Genomic DNA, 12,622 nt, shown 5'->3' with positions numbered 1-12,622 from the left:
AAGCATATGCATAGCTGGCTAAGACAGATAGTTGACCGTCTTGCCGCCCTTAACGATGAAGGCTTTCTTCGCCTTTCGGATATCGAAGTTGGCTAGCTTCGCCTGGGCCTCCTCGGTCTGGAGAATGCGGTCCGTCAGCCAGTCCTGGTACTCTTGGCTCTTTTCCTCCATGCTACTCGGCCGATGCGGCACCGTCGCTACACAGCGCATCTTGCCGTTCACCATGACGGCGCACTTAATGTAGTTGTGTCCAAGCAGTTCGATCGTGCCATCCGGCTCTGGCCATGCCGAGTCGAAGATGCTCCTTGTAGATGGGTACAGAGACCTCCAACACTCCTCGGCAAACCCTGGTGTAACCGGCGCCATCATGCGCAGGAGATGGTTCACGGCGGCGATCTTGACCGTCTGCGAAGCGGCCTTGTTGTCGGCCAGGGTGTTCGTCAGGCTCATCAATAAAGAGACGGTCGTGTTGAGCGAGTAGACCTTCTCATAGGCGTTCGTGATTTGTTCGATGGTTTGCTGAGTGGCGCGCCAGACATCCGTGTCGGCGGACCACTGCGCAGCCTGTTCTTGGCCGACTTCAGCCATCTCCTTCCTGATTTTGGTGAAGTATGTCGCGGCGACCCATTCTGACTTATCCTCCGGTGCAGAGCCCAGAGACTGAACGTAGTCGTGCAGGCGCCTCAGCCACCTCGTCACACCCGCAATTTTGTCCTCGTCCCAGTTCACCACGTCGCTCACAGGCGCTTGAAACAGCATGTGAGCTCTCGTGGCGTCTGCACCGTACTTTGAGATGAAGTCGGTTGGGTCCACGCCATTATGCTTCGATTTCGACATTTTTTCATAAGAAACACCTGGTTTCTCTCCTGTTGCGACCACCAAGGGCCCCGAGGGGTTTGACAGATCAACCTCATCTGCTTTCAGAAACCGACCCGATGATGGGTCTGTGTAAGTTTTACCGTGAACCATACCTTGGGTGATCAGCCGCGTGAACGGTTCCAGTACCGACCGGCCAGTCTCCCCTTGTCCCAGAGAGCCTCCGAGCTTCTCAGAATACATCAGATCGACAACGGTTTTGTAGATGAACCGCGCATAAAGCAGGTGAAGGATGGCATGTTCAACTCCCCCAATGTAAACATCCACTGGCAAGTGCTCTTTGAGCGCAGCTTCGGATACGGGTAACTCGCCGTTTTGCGGATCTGCAAAGCGCATGTAATACCAGCTGGAGTCAACGAAGGTATCCATAGTATCGGTGTCCCTCTTTGCGGCGCCGTGGCACTTAGGGCAACTAGTGTTGATCCAGTCGGTGGCCGATTCCAGAGGGTTTCCGGACCTTCCTTCCTTCCAATGATGTTCCACCTCGGGGAGGGTTACTGGTAATTGCTCATCAGGCACAGGCTGAGGACCACATGTGCCACAATGGACGATGGGGATCGGTGTTCCCCAATACCGTTGCCGACTGATGAGCCAGTCTCGTAACTTCCATTTCAGTACGCCCTTGGCCGAGCCCGTCGAAGCCTGGATAGATTCCACAACTGCCTCCGCTGCCTGACCGGACGGTAATCCCTTATGAGCTCCTGCCAGAGACGTCATGTAACCGGCATTGAGAAATGGGCCTTCTTCCATACCACCAGTCTGGCCATCCTCGTTCGGCGTCACGGCAAACTTGATTGGCTGGCCCGGCTGGTGTGCGCTCCAAAAGTTGAAATCCCTCAGATCATGTGCCGGAACACCCATAAGTGCTCCCGTCTCATAATCACCTCGAACATAAGTCGCGACATAGACCGGGAGACCCTGTTTGTGATCCGACAAGTCTTGAGTAATATCTACGGGGTTTCTTGCCGTCAAATAGGGTATTCTGTAGCCCTCAGCGGGACTGTGAGATGCAACATCGGGCGTATCCTTTAGGCTTTCGAGGTATATTTGTAAGTCTGCATCATTCTCGGCCAGTTTCCGGACCGTGGGAGAGGTTGGCGAGAGTGCTATAAACTGCGCGGCGTATATCATCTCTGGCCGGGTAGTATATACTCTTACGGGCTCGAAAGCGGTGCCATCTCTTGACTCGACGTGAAAGTCATAGTGCGCTCCGAAATCGCGACCTAGCCAGTTCCTTTGCTGTGCCAGCACCCTCTCAGGCCAGGCTTCGTTCTCTGCCAGCTTCTCCAAGTCTTGCAGAAGAGGCTCCTGGTATTTGGTGATATGAAAGAACCATTGCTCCAGGTTTCTCTTCTCGACCTTGGCACCGGATCTCCAGGAGCGACCGTCGGCATCTACCTGCTCATTGGCCAATACTGTATTCTCGACCGGATCCCAATTGACCTCGGCGGCCTTCCGACTAGCGAGGCCGTTCTTCAATAATAGTAGGAATATCCGTTGAGTATGTTTGTAGAAACTAGGATCGCAAGTGGCGAACTCGCGAGACCAATCCCAACTCCCGTTCATTAACTGCAACTGCTCCTTCATGCGCGCCATGTTCTCTTTTGTCCAAGCCGCAGGCTCGACGCCGCGCTCAATGGCGGCATTCTCAGCAGGCAGACCGAAAGCGTCCCAGCCCATGGGTAGCAGCACGGGGTGTCCTTGTAAACGCCGAAAGCGCGCGACGACATCGGCTATGGTATAGACTCGTAGGTGACCGAGGTGGAGCTTGCCCGAGGGGTATGGAAACATGGGCAGTATGTACATGCTCTTCATGTCGGACGAGGCCCCGTCGAGTTCATGGCTGGCCGATGGCCTCTTTTCCCACTCCTGTCGCCATTTGGCATCGAGGGCGGGCAAATTCAGCTGGGTCGCATAACATCGCCGAAAAGTGGGAGCTCGGGGCGCACGAAGGGCAGTACGTGATGATATCAAGTAGTGGCTTCGATAGCCGCGGGCCAACCTAGCAAAAGACTGCATTGGAAGATTATCATGTCATATGAGGATGAGTATCATCGTGACCCAAAACGGAGACTCGGAGGGACCTGGCGGAGTTGTGTTGAGTCGAGCTGAGGGGAACTTGACGCTTTCGGAGCTGGAAAGTATCGTGAACTTTTTCAGCGTTTGTCATACCAAAACAGAGGGTCGCACAGCGTGGGCATTGAAGTTGAATTGGCCAGTAACACCCACTAAGAGCCAGCTGGGTTGGCGCCTGCACACGCTGTTTGGTGTAAAGCCACCCAGCTAACGTGTGACCGGCCCGTAAATGAGGGGCAGAACTAAGAATCAGGGGGGCAGAATACGGATGCTGGGCAGAGCAATGGGCAGAGCACTGGGCAGACCCGACAGAACAGGGGGAGCTTGCTTTTAACAGGCTTTTGGGGCTCTAGAATCTTTAGGCCAATGCGGCTGCTCCTCCTGGCTGCTTGGTCACTGGTGTGTCCTGGCTCTATGCTGATCATTTGAGGCCTGGAAAACGCCTCGTCCATGCTGGCCCAGTCTCGGCCATAAAGCCCTGACAACCTTAAAGTAAGTAGGGTCTTCCTTCTACCACTATTTGATGTGATCATGTCCGCTCGTATATTTGTTAACCAACTATTGAACCGTCATCGTCGTGAGTACGGGGTGCGGGGGAGTGTCATCGGTAGAAACACACAACGCATAATCCAATGAAATCATAATAATAGTGATCTGGGTATCGAGAAAAGGCAATCTTATGCTTTGGGTCCTGTCCTCCAGCAGACCCATTTCTTCTTGCCCTGGTTCCTGCTTGACGCAGATAAACATTGCGCTGGCAACAGTGCACAGACTGTTTCGAGGAGGTAAGGAGCCTGGAAGCGATGCTAGCCGGGGGAGGACCAGTGCCAGTATCAAACAACCAACACACTCTACCGCTAATAAACAATCTTCCACCCTTTGTCCTCGAACCTTCAAAGGACCGCTAACTTCGATCCCGCAACCGTCCGTGTTACATCTATCCATTCATCAGACTTCAGTCATCGACATTTGACACCTGTCTAGACCTCTTCGGAGTTGGGCCGTACATAAACTTACCTTGGCTGCAGCTCAATTGTATCATTGACGGGAACAGTAACCAACAGTACATATAAATTGCGTTGCGACCAGGACTCTCCTTGCCTACTACAATTCGAACTCTTATCTGCGTTACACACCACCGACCGCGTCGATTCGCCTCCACATCTTCACGTGGAAACGGGCAGGCTTGATATCGCATATACCCAGCAAACTTGCAGCAGCACCCGTCTGCCGACGACGATAGCCCGCCGTCTCAACCTTCAGACCTATTCAGACTCTCGCATCGCCGGCATGTGGTGATATTCAGTTACCGCCAAACGCAGGGATATTTGAGTCTGGTGTTACCCAGACAACCATCACATCACGATGCCGGCCAATTCTTCATCGAACGTCCAAGCCTACGCCCGAGACTCGCTCGAACTTGCCTCGCTAGCCTCTAGCAGTCGTGGCCCCGACACCTACTCAGATACAGACTCGAGGCCCTCGATATCCTCGTCGCGCAAGCTATCTCTCGAGCAGGATGATCCTCTAGACGACAACAATCCCGCTGGGCGACCCGGCTACGGCCGCGCCGGTCACGGTCGCACCTATTCCACCGTGTCAAATTTTGACTTCGCCCCGAATCTCTTCCCCCTGTCCTCGTCTGCGGCTCCGGGTTATACGCCGCTGGGAGCCCCGACTACGGCAGCGCATCAAAATGGCGGCGTAGGGGGCGCGTCGTTGGAAAAACACAAAACGCTCACATATATGAATGGACTGGGCTTAATTATCGGCTTGATAATTGGTTCCGGCATCTTTTCCTCTCCGAGCCAGGTCAATGCCAACGTTGGGTCTCCGGGCGCTTCGCTCGTGGTTTGGGTGATCGCCGGTGTCCTGGCCTGGACGGGAGCCGCAAGTTATGCCGAGTTAGGAGGCGCCATCCCTCTCAATGGCGGCCCGCAAGCGTACTTGAGCAAGATTCTAGGGGAGATGGCTGGCTTTCTCTTCACATGGGTAGCCGTGCTCGTTTTGAAGCCCGGAAGTGCCGCCATCATTGCCATAATTATGGGAGAATATCTCGTCAGAGCAGCTATTGGAGTCGAGGCCGAAACAATAAACCCCTGGGTCAGCAAGAGTGTGGCTCTGGTTGGCTTGGTTTTGCTAACGTTCATGAACGCTCTATCGACACGCTTGGGTACCCGCACCAACGACATGCTCATGTTTCTCAAGTTCATTGCCTTGATTGGAGTGACCATTGTCGGAGTTATTGTCGCCATCACGGGTCTTTCCTACTCGGGCCCTGCCAACGTCGAGTGGAAGAACCACGGATGGTTCGAAGGGACTAGCAAAGACGGGGCCGAGTGGGCGGTTGCTATCTATGCAGGCCTTTGGGCCTTTGATGGGTGGGATAATGTGAGTCTCTCCCCATAGATAAGGGGCGCGACATGCGAAACTAACATACTGTCAGACAAATTATGTTGTTGGGGAGTTTCGAAACCCTGGGCGCGACCTTCCGCGTGTTATTCACACCGCGATGCCCCTGGTCATCGTTTGCTATGTCCTCGCAAACATGGCGTACTTTTTCGTATTGCCTGCCGCGACTATCAACTCGACCAATACCGTCGCGGTCAACTTTGGCAGTGAGGTCTTTGGACCCATTGGCGCCCTTATATTTGCTCTCATCGTGAGCGCCTCCTGCTTCGGGGCGCTCAACTCACGAACCTTCACCAGCAGCAGACTCGTCTATGCTGCTGGGAAGGAAGGTTATCTTCCAACCGCGTTCGCGCGGATCGGCCTTCGCTCTACTGAGCCGGGCCTTTCAACAACGCGGACAAGGAGCTGGTTTTCGAAGCGCCTGCATAGTATGATTGGCGACGAGGAGGCGGGCTTGTTCTTTACACCCGTCAATGCGCTGCTTCTCAATGCTGCCCTTACTATTATGTATATCGTTGTTGGCGAATTCGGCGAATTGCTGACCTTCTACGGTGTTGCTGGGTACACGTTTTACTTCCTAACAGTGCTGGGCTTGATTATCCTGCGAGTCAAGGAACCGAATCTGGAGCGGCCCTACAAGACCTGGATCACAACCCCTATCATTTTCTGCTGCGTCAGCTTGTTTCTGCTGTCGCGGGCCGTCTTTGCCCAGCCGCTGAAGACGCTGATTGTGGTTGCATTTGTGCTTTTTGGCATCCCTGTGTATTTCTGGAGGATACACGGTCGAGACCAAGTAACGAAGCGGGAGGTCGGTGGCGGCGAGGCGTCGCCCACCTGGAAATTCTGGAAACGATGGGCGAGCTGAATTGGATAATGATTACATGGTGTGGTTCAGCTGGGTGTTTCTTTAGATATGATCGGGGTTGGTTCCCATTGGGATTGCATCAAAGCATTTGGCGTACGGGGCATGACTACGGTTACGATTAACCCAATTGCATAGTACATACATACTTGCCTAAAGTAAGTACAAACCTTACACGGCCTGTAATATATATATAGAGACAGAGGGCTACAGCAAGCTTAGCTTCATTGGCCATGCTCCCAAGAAACATGTCGGGTGAAGACGGGGTGTTTCCCTGATATCTACAGTGGATCATGCTACGAGCGGAGCCTCGGGCCCGGTTCGGCGATGGCGCCATTTTATCTCAGCCATCACGAACAAGCACATGACCACTCCGATAGATAACGACAGCCAAGTCATCGGGACGATCTTTATCTCGGTCGTTTGGAAAACCAGCCAAAAAGGATTACATGCCACCATCTCGTCTTAGACTGGGAGTTGCGAGGCTTGCCAAAACAACCAAGTCGTTCTCCCTTGAGACCGACCATATCAAACGGCACTTCGCCACAGTCTTTAGCCGGTCCGGTTCGCGGCCATCCCCAAACATGGGCTCCGTCTCTCAGAGCAGCGAAGCGCCTCCGCCACTGGGGCCCTTTTCCGTCTCCTCCGTCGCCATCATCGGCGCCGGGCCTTGTGGTCTCGCCTGCGCCAAGTACCTGCTGGCTCAGAAGTCCTTCAAGACCGTTACCATCTTTGAACGGAGCGCCGATGTGGGCGGCGTGTGGAACTACAGCACGGCGCCGCCGACCGACTGGACGACGGACACCGGCGTCTCTACGCCAGCGGCAAAGGAAGCGTCCTCCCCCTCAAGGAGGTGCAGAAGGACGCAAATGGGAAACCCCTCTTCCCGAGCCCTATGTACGACCAGCTGCACACCAACATCCCGGCCTCCCTCATGCAGTTCTCGGACCTGTCCCTCACGACGCCGGACGACCGGCGCGTGTTCCCCAGCCGCCAGCGCGTGCAGGCGTACTTGCAGGAGTACGCGGCGGAGGTCCGCGATCGGATCCGCTTCAGCACCATCGTGCTGGACGTACGGCCCGACGACACTTCCACGAGGACGCCCCGCTGGCACCTCCGCAGTCGCAATCTCCTAGCCGCCGATGACGACGCCGCCGAGAAGACCGAGGTCTACGACGCCGTCGTCGTCGCGTCGGGCCACTACAATGAGCCGCACGTCCCCGCCGTGGCCGGGTTGCACGAGTTCGTCGAGGGGCACCCGGGCGTCGTCCGCCACTCCAAGCAGTATCGCACGCCGGAGCCGCACCGGGGCCACAAGGTGCTGGTCGTGGGCAACTCGGCCTCGGGGCTCGACATCGCGGGCCAGATCCACCCCGTCTGTGTGCCGCCCCTGTACCTCTCGGTGCAGACGCCGACGCCCGACGAAGTGAAGAAGCAGGCTGAGGAGGGCGGCTTCCGGTTCGAGGAGGTGTCCACCATCGAGGAGTTCCTCGCCCCCGAGCGCGGCGTGCGACTGCGCGACGGCACCGTCATAACCGATCTGGACACGGTCAAGTTCTGCACGGGCTACCTGTTCTCGTTCCCGTTCCTCCAGTGCTTCATCAACGCCGCCGAGAACAAAAAGGAGGTCGCCAGCCGCGGGCAGCCGCTCGTCACCAACGGCCGCAAGGTCCACGGCCTGTACAAGCACATGATCGACATGCGCTACCCGACGCTGGCCTTCTCGGGCCTGCCCATCAAGGTGATCCCGTTCCCCGTGGCCGAGTCGCAGGGGGCCGTGCTGGCGCGGCTGTGGGACAACGAGATGGGCCTCCCCGCCGCTCGCGGACATGGAGCAATGGGAGCGCGACGAGGCGGCGTCGCGGGTCGCGAAGCAGAAGAAGGCCGACAAGGACCTCGAGGGCGAGGTCGCGCCGTACCACGTGTTCCCGCCCGGTGGCGACGGGACCTACATCAACGCCATGCACGACCTCGTCATGCAGAGCGCATCCGCGGACAGCAGGGGGAAGGAGCCGCCGCGCTGGGGCGACGAGAAGTTCTGGATGCGCAGCATCTACGCCCAAGCCCGGATGGCGTTTGTGAAGTCCGGGAAGAAGGCGACGAGCCTCGAGGAGCTCGGGTTCACGTACCAGCCTCTAGGGGAAGAGAAGAACTAGGCCATTTTGCACTTGTGGGAAAGAGCGAGGAACCCATGTTGGGAGGGTGGGCTTTCTTATTTGGAGAGTTGCCTTGATGGGCGTGACGACAACGACAATGTTGATGACATTTACTGGTGTGCCTTACATTTTGAGAAGCTCATCACTGTTAATATAGCTCTGGCTAGATGATGCGTTGTAGATAAGGAGGGGTTATGTTAATTGGCAAATATGTTGAGATGCGAATTGCAGTAGATGGACAATGGTCGATATGGCACGATGAACGCCTCATATTCAACCCAACCCAAGTCACGCAGGTTGCGCACAGTATTAGGAATTTAGATGCTCATGGTCGTCTAGGTTAGCTATTATTACAGCACATCACCCTTCACATCAAGATCTATTTCCAATGCGACTTGGTTCCATCCCCAGCGCCTTTCATATCCCCAACGTTACATGCAATGAAGCTCTTGAAGAAACACAAAGCTTCTGGTATCGTATCGACACAACAAAAACCCGGAATCGATTCTCTCCTGCCCCTGAGCTCCTGAAACTGCCATGTATATGTCATGATCAATAACATAATTAAACAAATATCCACCCTTATAGGCAGCAGCCTATGAGCTTGTTATAATATATACGTGTATGTACTTGTAAATATACACCTCCACTTAGCCCCAGATATCGTTGAGCGACTTCGCCACCTCGATATCCTGCTTCGCGTAGTCGTTGACCTTGGCCTCGAGCTCCGGGTCGGACGCCGTCGGGAGGTCGGCGGCCACGGTCGCGTCGGCCGTGACAGTGGCAGCGCGCCGCTTGAAGGGCGTGCCGTCGGGCCCGCAGGCGGAGATGTTGACGAAGTAGTGGCCGTGGGCGTCGATGTCGAGCCCGAACTGCCCCGCGTTGCACCGGATGTTGGCGTAGCCCTCGCAGACCTTGATGTCGGCGGCCGTGTAGTCGATCGTGTTCGAGTTGCCGTCTGACAGCCAGTACTCGGGGCTCGTGTGGCGGTAGTTGGCGAAGATGGGCGGCAGGCGCGGCACCGGGTCGGCCAGGTGCGTCACGCGGTACTCGGCGCCGGCCTGCTGGGTCACGAAGGCCACGAAGGCCCGGTTGCCCACGCGCGGGCTGCCGTACGTGTACAGGTCGATGGCGTGGCCCGCCGCGCGCTCGTACGCGGCCGCGACGGTCGCGACGGCGGCGCCCAGCGAGTGGCCCGTGAAGACGATCTTGTAGTCCGGGTTCGCCTCGGTCGCGGCGGCCAGGGCCGCGGTCAGGGGCTCGGCGACTTCCTTGTAGGCGCCGGCAAAGCCAGCGTGCAGCAAGCAACCAGAGACGAGACCGCAAGACTCTTGAAGGAAGACAAAGCTGAGAGGATCGTTAGCACAAAAGTCTTACCAAACGACGAATGATGCGGCTTTTCGTTTTCTTGTTTTCCGTCTTTCTTTTCGAGGGTGTTGAGCATAAGTACTTACTTGGTAATCCAGTTACGGATAGAATGAGAGCCCCGGAATGACAGCACAATAAGCTTGTTCTTGGGGTCCGTGGCGAGGAAACCCTGGATATCGGTTACAGCACCCCTATTCAAAAAAGTATCTTGTTAGTTTCCATGCAATGAGCGGGGGAGATCAGGAACTGGGAGCTTCCTGGTTCCGTTGGGGAAGTAGACTCACGCAAAGGTGGCGTTTATGACAGCACCCGCGGCGTTCACCTCGGGGCACACGTCGTCGGCACAGGTCACGATAGAATTAACGGGGGCCTCTGAGTTGCAGTAACTGGCTCCTGCATATTCGGCATAGAAGTCCAGGTGAGTGACTTCTTCTGCAGTGACCGATTCTAATTCATTATGACAGCACGGTCAGCTTCCATAGCATTAAGGTTTCGGGAGGAGATCCAGCAAAATCACATACGTCGGTGCGCCAAGTACGGGCGAAGGCTATCTGGGACAGGGCTTGCAACAGCAGTCAGAGCAAGGCTCGAGACGAGAGTCCAACTTAACGACTTCATCTTGGGAATTTGGCAGGCAGGCCGGAAACGTTGGAACGTCTCAAAAACAGGAAATCAAGAACAAAACCCAGAATTAAAGACTGTAAAAACGAGTATATATATACGGCAGCAGGCTGTATCGAGAGACCAGTGGTCGGGAACGACTGGAGTGTGGGTGGCGGGGTGCTGCCTGACGTAGAGGGTATAAGACAGTGAGACCAGTGCTGATCATGTCCCGGAAGTTCAAGGTCATAGTCGTGCTCTGTTATATATAACAGACACCTACACCATCACATTGGCACCGACCCCAATCTGGCAGGCGAGAGACAGCCAGCCACGAGGGCGCAAAGGATGTGCCTCCCCCCAACGAACCGCATGATGGAGTCGGGAAATGGATCTAATCGGACCCTTAGCGGTGATTAGCCAAGGGTCCTTCAGCGGAATGGAATCAGTTCCTCTTCTTCGGGACTTCTTTGATGGCGGCAGGCTCTTCCACCGTCCCCTGTCCATCCATATATCACTGCAGATACTTACAGCAAAAGGATGCAAGTAGCGTGGACTTGTTAGTACAACGGGCCGTTTGGTGTGTGCTATAGTAAATCGGCAATGCGCCTCCCGCTGTTAGATGTTCTTCGGTGGTAATTGCGACGTGCTAGCACTTCGTCTGACCTCTCGAAACGAGTCCCGATCCAAGATTATTTTGGTTGGCGCCCTGCCAAAAAATGGGGTACCCTTTCCATTCCTGGCAGACAGTTCGGGGAGCGGGCCCGTTTGCGACTGTGTGGGCGAATATGGATGCTATTGGTGCGCAAACCAGCCAAACCGGAGTGTGCTCTAGCTCTCAAACAGAGCCTTGTTGCCGTCGTGGTTGTTGAGAAGTAATTAAGGTGGGAGGCTGAGCCCATCTGGCGGAAATTGTTGGGGGCACAAAAGAATATGACAAGACATAATACGATATGCATCGTCGGTTCGTCTCATCTCCTCGCAGTCTCATCCTACTTACCTCGTCGATGCGAAAGGCTTCCGGTAGGGCACGCCGAGCCGTTGCTGTATGCACGATGTATTATGTCCCATCCCACCTTCTTCATCTGACATGCGCAAGCCTTGCCTTACCCCTCTCGTTTGGCTCCCACGCCGGCGCTGTGCGATGCAACCTTCAGATTGATGAATGCGGCTATGCCCGCTCGTATGGGGACTACAATACTGTATGTATCCGACGAGACGAGGATTCGGACTGGCTTCCACATTAATCAACGTAAGAAATGTCACGAGGGGCCACAGACGGTGAGGCATTGAAACGTTCGGCCTCTACTAAAAAATGAGGGACACCGTCTACGGCAAGTTCGGCGTTAACCTTGGAGAATTCCAGGCAAATCCACACAATACTTGCAGGTCGAAGAGAGCGGCAGTTAGACATGACTTGGTCAATGCAACGCTCTACAGGCACCCTCAGCTCACTAGACCAAAAACCATGTTGGGTTACATCTCAACGAGTCGCGCGTGCAGCGTGCTTCTCCGCGTGACAGTGCTAGCTTTTACCAGTGGAGGCAGGGAAGAAGCAAAAAAGCCGTTGCGAATTGGTATCCAGCATCCCCGCCTCCTCGAATTTCTGTGTTGGAGCGTTGTCCAATATCCAGCTAGAAGGACAAGGAAGGCCCCTGCCAGTAGGTTGTACAGCAATTGCTTCTGTTACACTGATGGCTGCTCCTACATAACCTACCGACTGTCTGGTAAACCATCTACTGTAGCATGGGAATTACTAATCTTTCATGCCATCTACGTGAGGGTCCCGCCTTTTCTGCACACGTGTTAGGCTGAAAGAAATCCCGACCTTGAAATCCAGAAGGGAAGATCGTGGTTCTAACATAACGAGTAAGGGGTAAGGGGCCTACCGTGTACGATAGACAATCAATAGCTGCGGAATAAACAGAGGCCTGCGTCCATTGCTCCTCTCGGATTTCCATTGGAACGACTGACGGGGATACGGCGACAGTTGTTTGCTTATTATGGCGGCGCGGCGTGCAGGAAAGGCCGAACCTTATCCATCACAGTTCTGCTAGGCCTGCCGTCTCATCCATCGTATTATGTAGTAGATCTCAGCTCGCAGTTACATAGTTGGCAGATTGACCGATTGACCGGGAGGTCTGAGCGCATGAATCAATCAATCTTCCACCTTCGGAGAAGGCAGCTCTATCGAGTTTAGATTCAGCTGGGCGTTGGGCTGGGGAAAGTCTCACCAGGCCGCTCGTCTATCGCCTATCTGCCCGGGGGTGTT

General features: G+C 55.1%; 4 protein-coding genes across 4 annotated transcripts; 2 read left to right on the top strand and 2 right to left on the bottom strand.

Moving 5' to 3' along the window:
* Window positions 1–18: 18 nt before the first annotated feature.
* Window positions 19–2,895, bottom strand: PG994_014974 (uncharacterized protein; the record flags this gene model as incomplete). The annotated part of the gene is made up of 1 exon (XM_066866383.1): window positions 19–2,895. One exon carries the CDS (start codon window positions 2,893–2,895, stop codon window positions 19–21), a length of 2,877 nt encoding a protein of 958 aa, XP_066708059.1.
* A 1,422-nt stretch (window positions 2,896–4,317) lies between these two features.
* Window positions 4,318–6,229, top strand: PG994_014973 (uncharacterized protein; the record flags this gene model as incomplete). Its single annotated transcript, XM_066866382.1, has 2 exons — window positions 4,318–5,343; window positions 5,399–6,229. 2 exons carry the CDS (start codon window positions 4,318–4,320, stop codon window positions 6,227–6,229), a joined length of 1,857 nt encoding a protein of 618 aa, XP_066708058.1.
* A 446-nt stretch (window positions 6,230–6,675) lies between these two features.
* PG994_014972 (uncharacterized protein) lies at window positions 6,676–8,382 on the top strand (the record flags this gene model as incomplete). The annotated part of the gene is given in 3 exon segments (XM_066866381.1): window positions 6,676–7,035; window positions 7,077–8,017; window positions 8,031–8,382. The coding sequence occupies 3 exon segments, from the start codon at window positions 6,676–6,678 to the stop codon at window positions 8,380–8,382; spliced, it is 1,653 nt and encodes a 550-aa protein (XP_066708057.1).
* A 650-nt stretch (window positions 8,383–9,032) lies between these two features.
* On the bottom strand, window positions 9,033–10,368 carry PG994_014971 (uncharacterized protein; the record flags this gene model as incomplete). Its single annotated transcript, XM_066866380.1, has 4 exons — window positions 9,033–9,729; window positions 9,837–9,941; window positions 10,035–10,197; window positions 10,272–10,368. 4 exons carry the CDS (start codon window positions 10,366–10,368, stop codon window positions 9,033–9,035), a joined length of 1,062 nt encoding a protein of 353 aa, XP_066708056.1.
* Between the last annotated feature and the right edge of the window lie 2,254 nt (window positions 10,369–12,622).

Source organism: Apiospora phragmitis (assembly GCF_038363925.1).
Source record: "Apiospora phragmitis strain CBS 135458 chromosome Unknown utg000014l:1.0-1827420.0:1.0-1829600.0, whole genome shotgun sequence".
NCBI lineage: Eukaryota > Fungi > Ascomycota > Sordariomycetes > Amphisphaeriales > Apiosporaceae > Apiospora > Apiospora phragmitis.
Note: the sequence above shows the minus strand (reverse complement) of the source record. Positions and strands in the feature narration are given on the sequence as shown.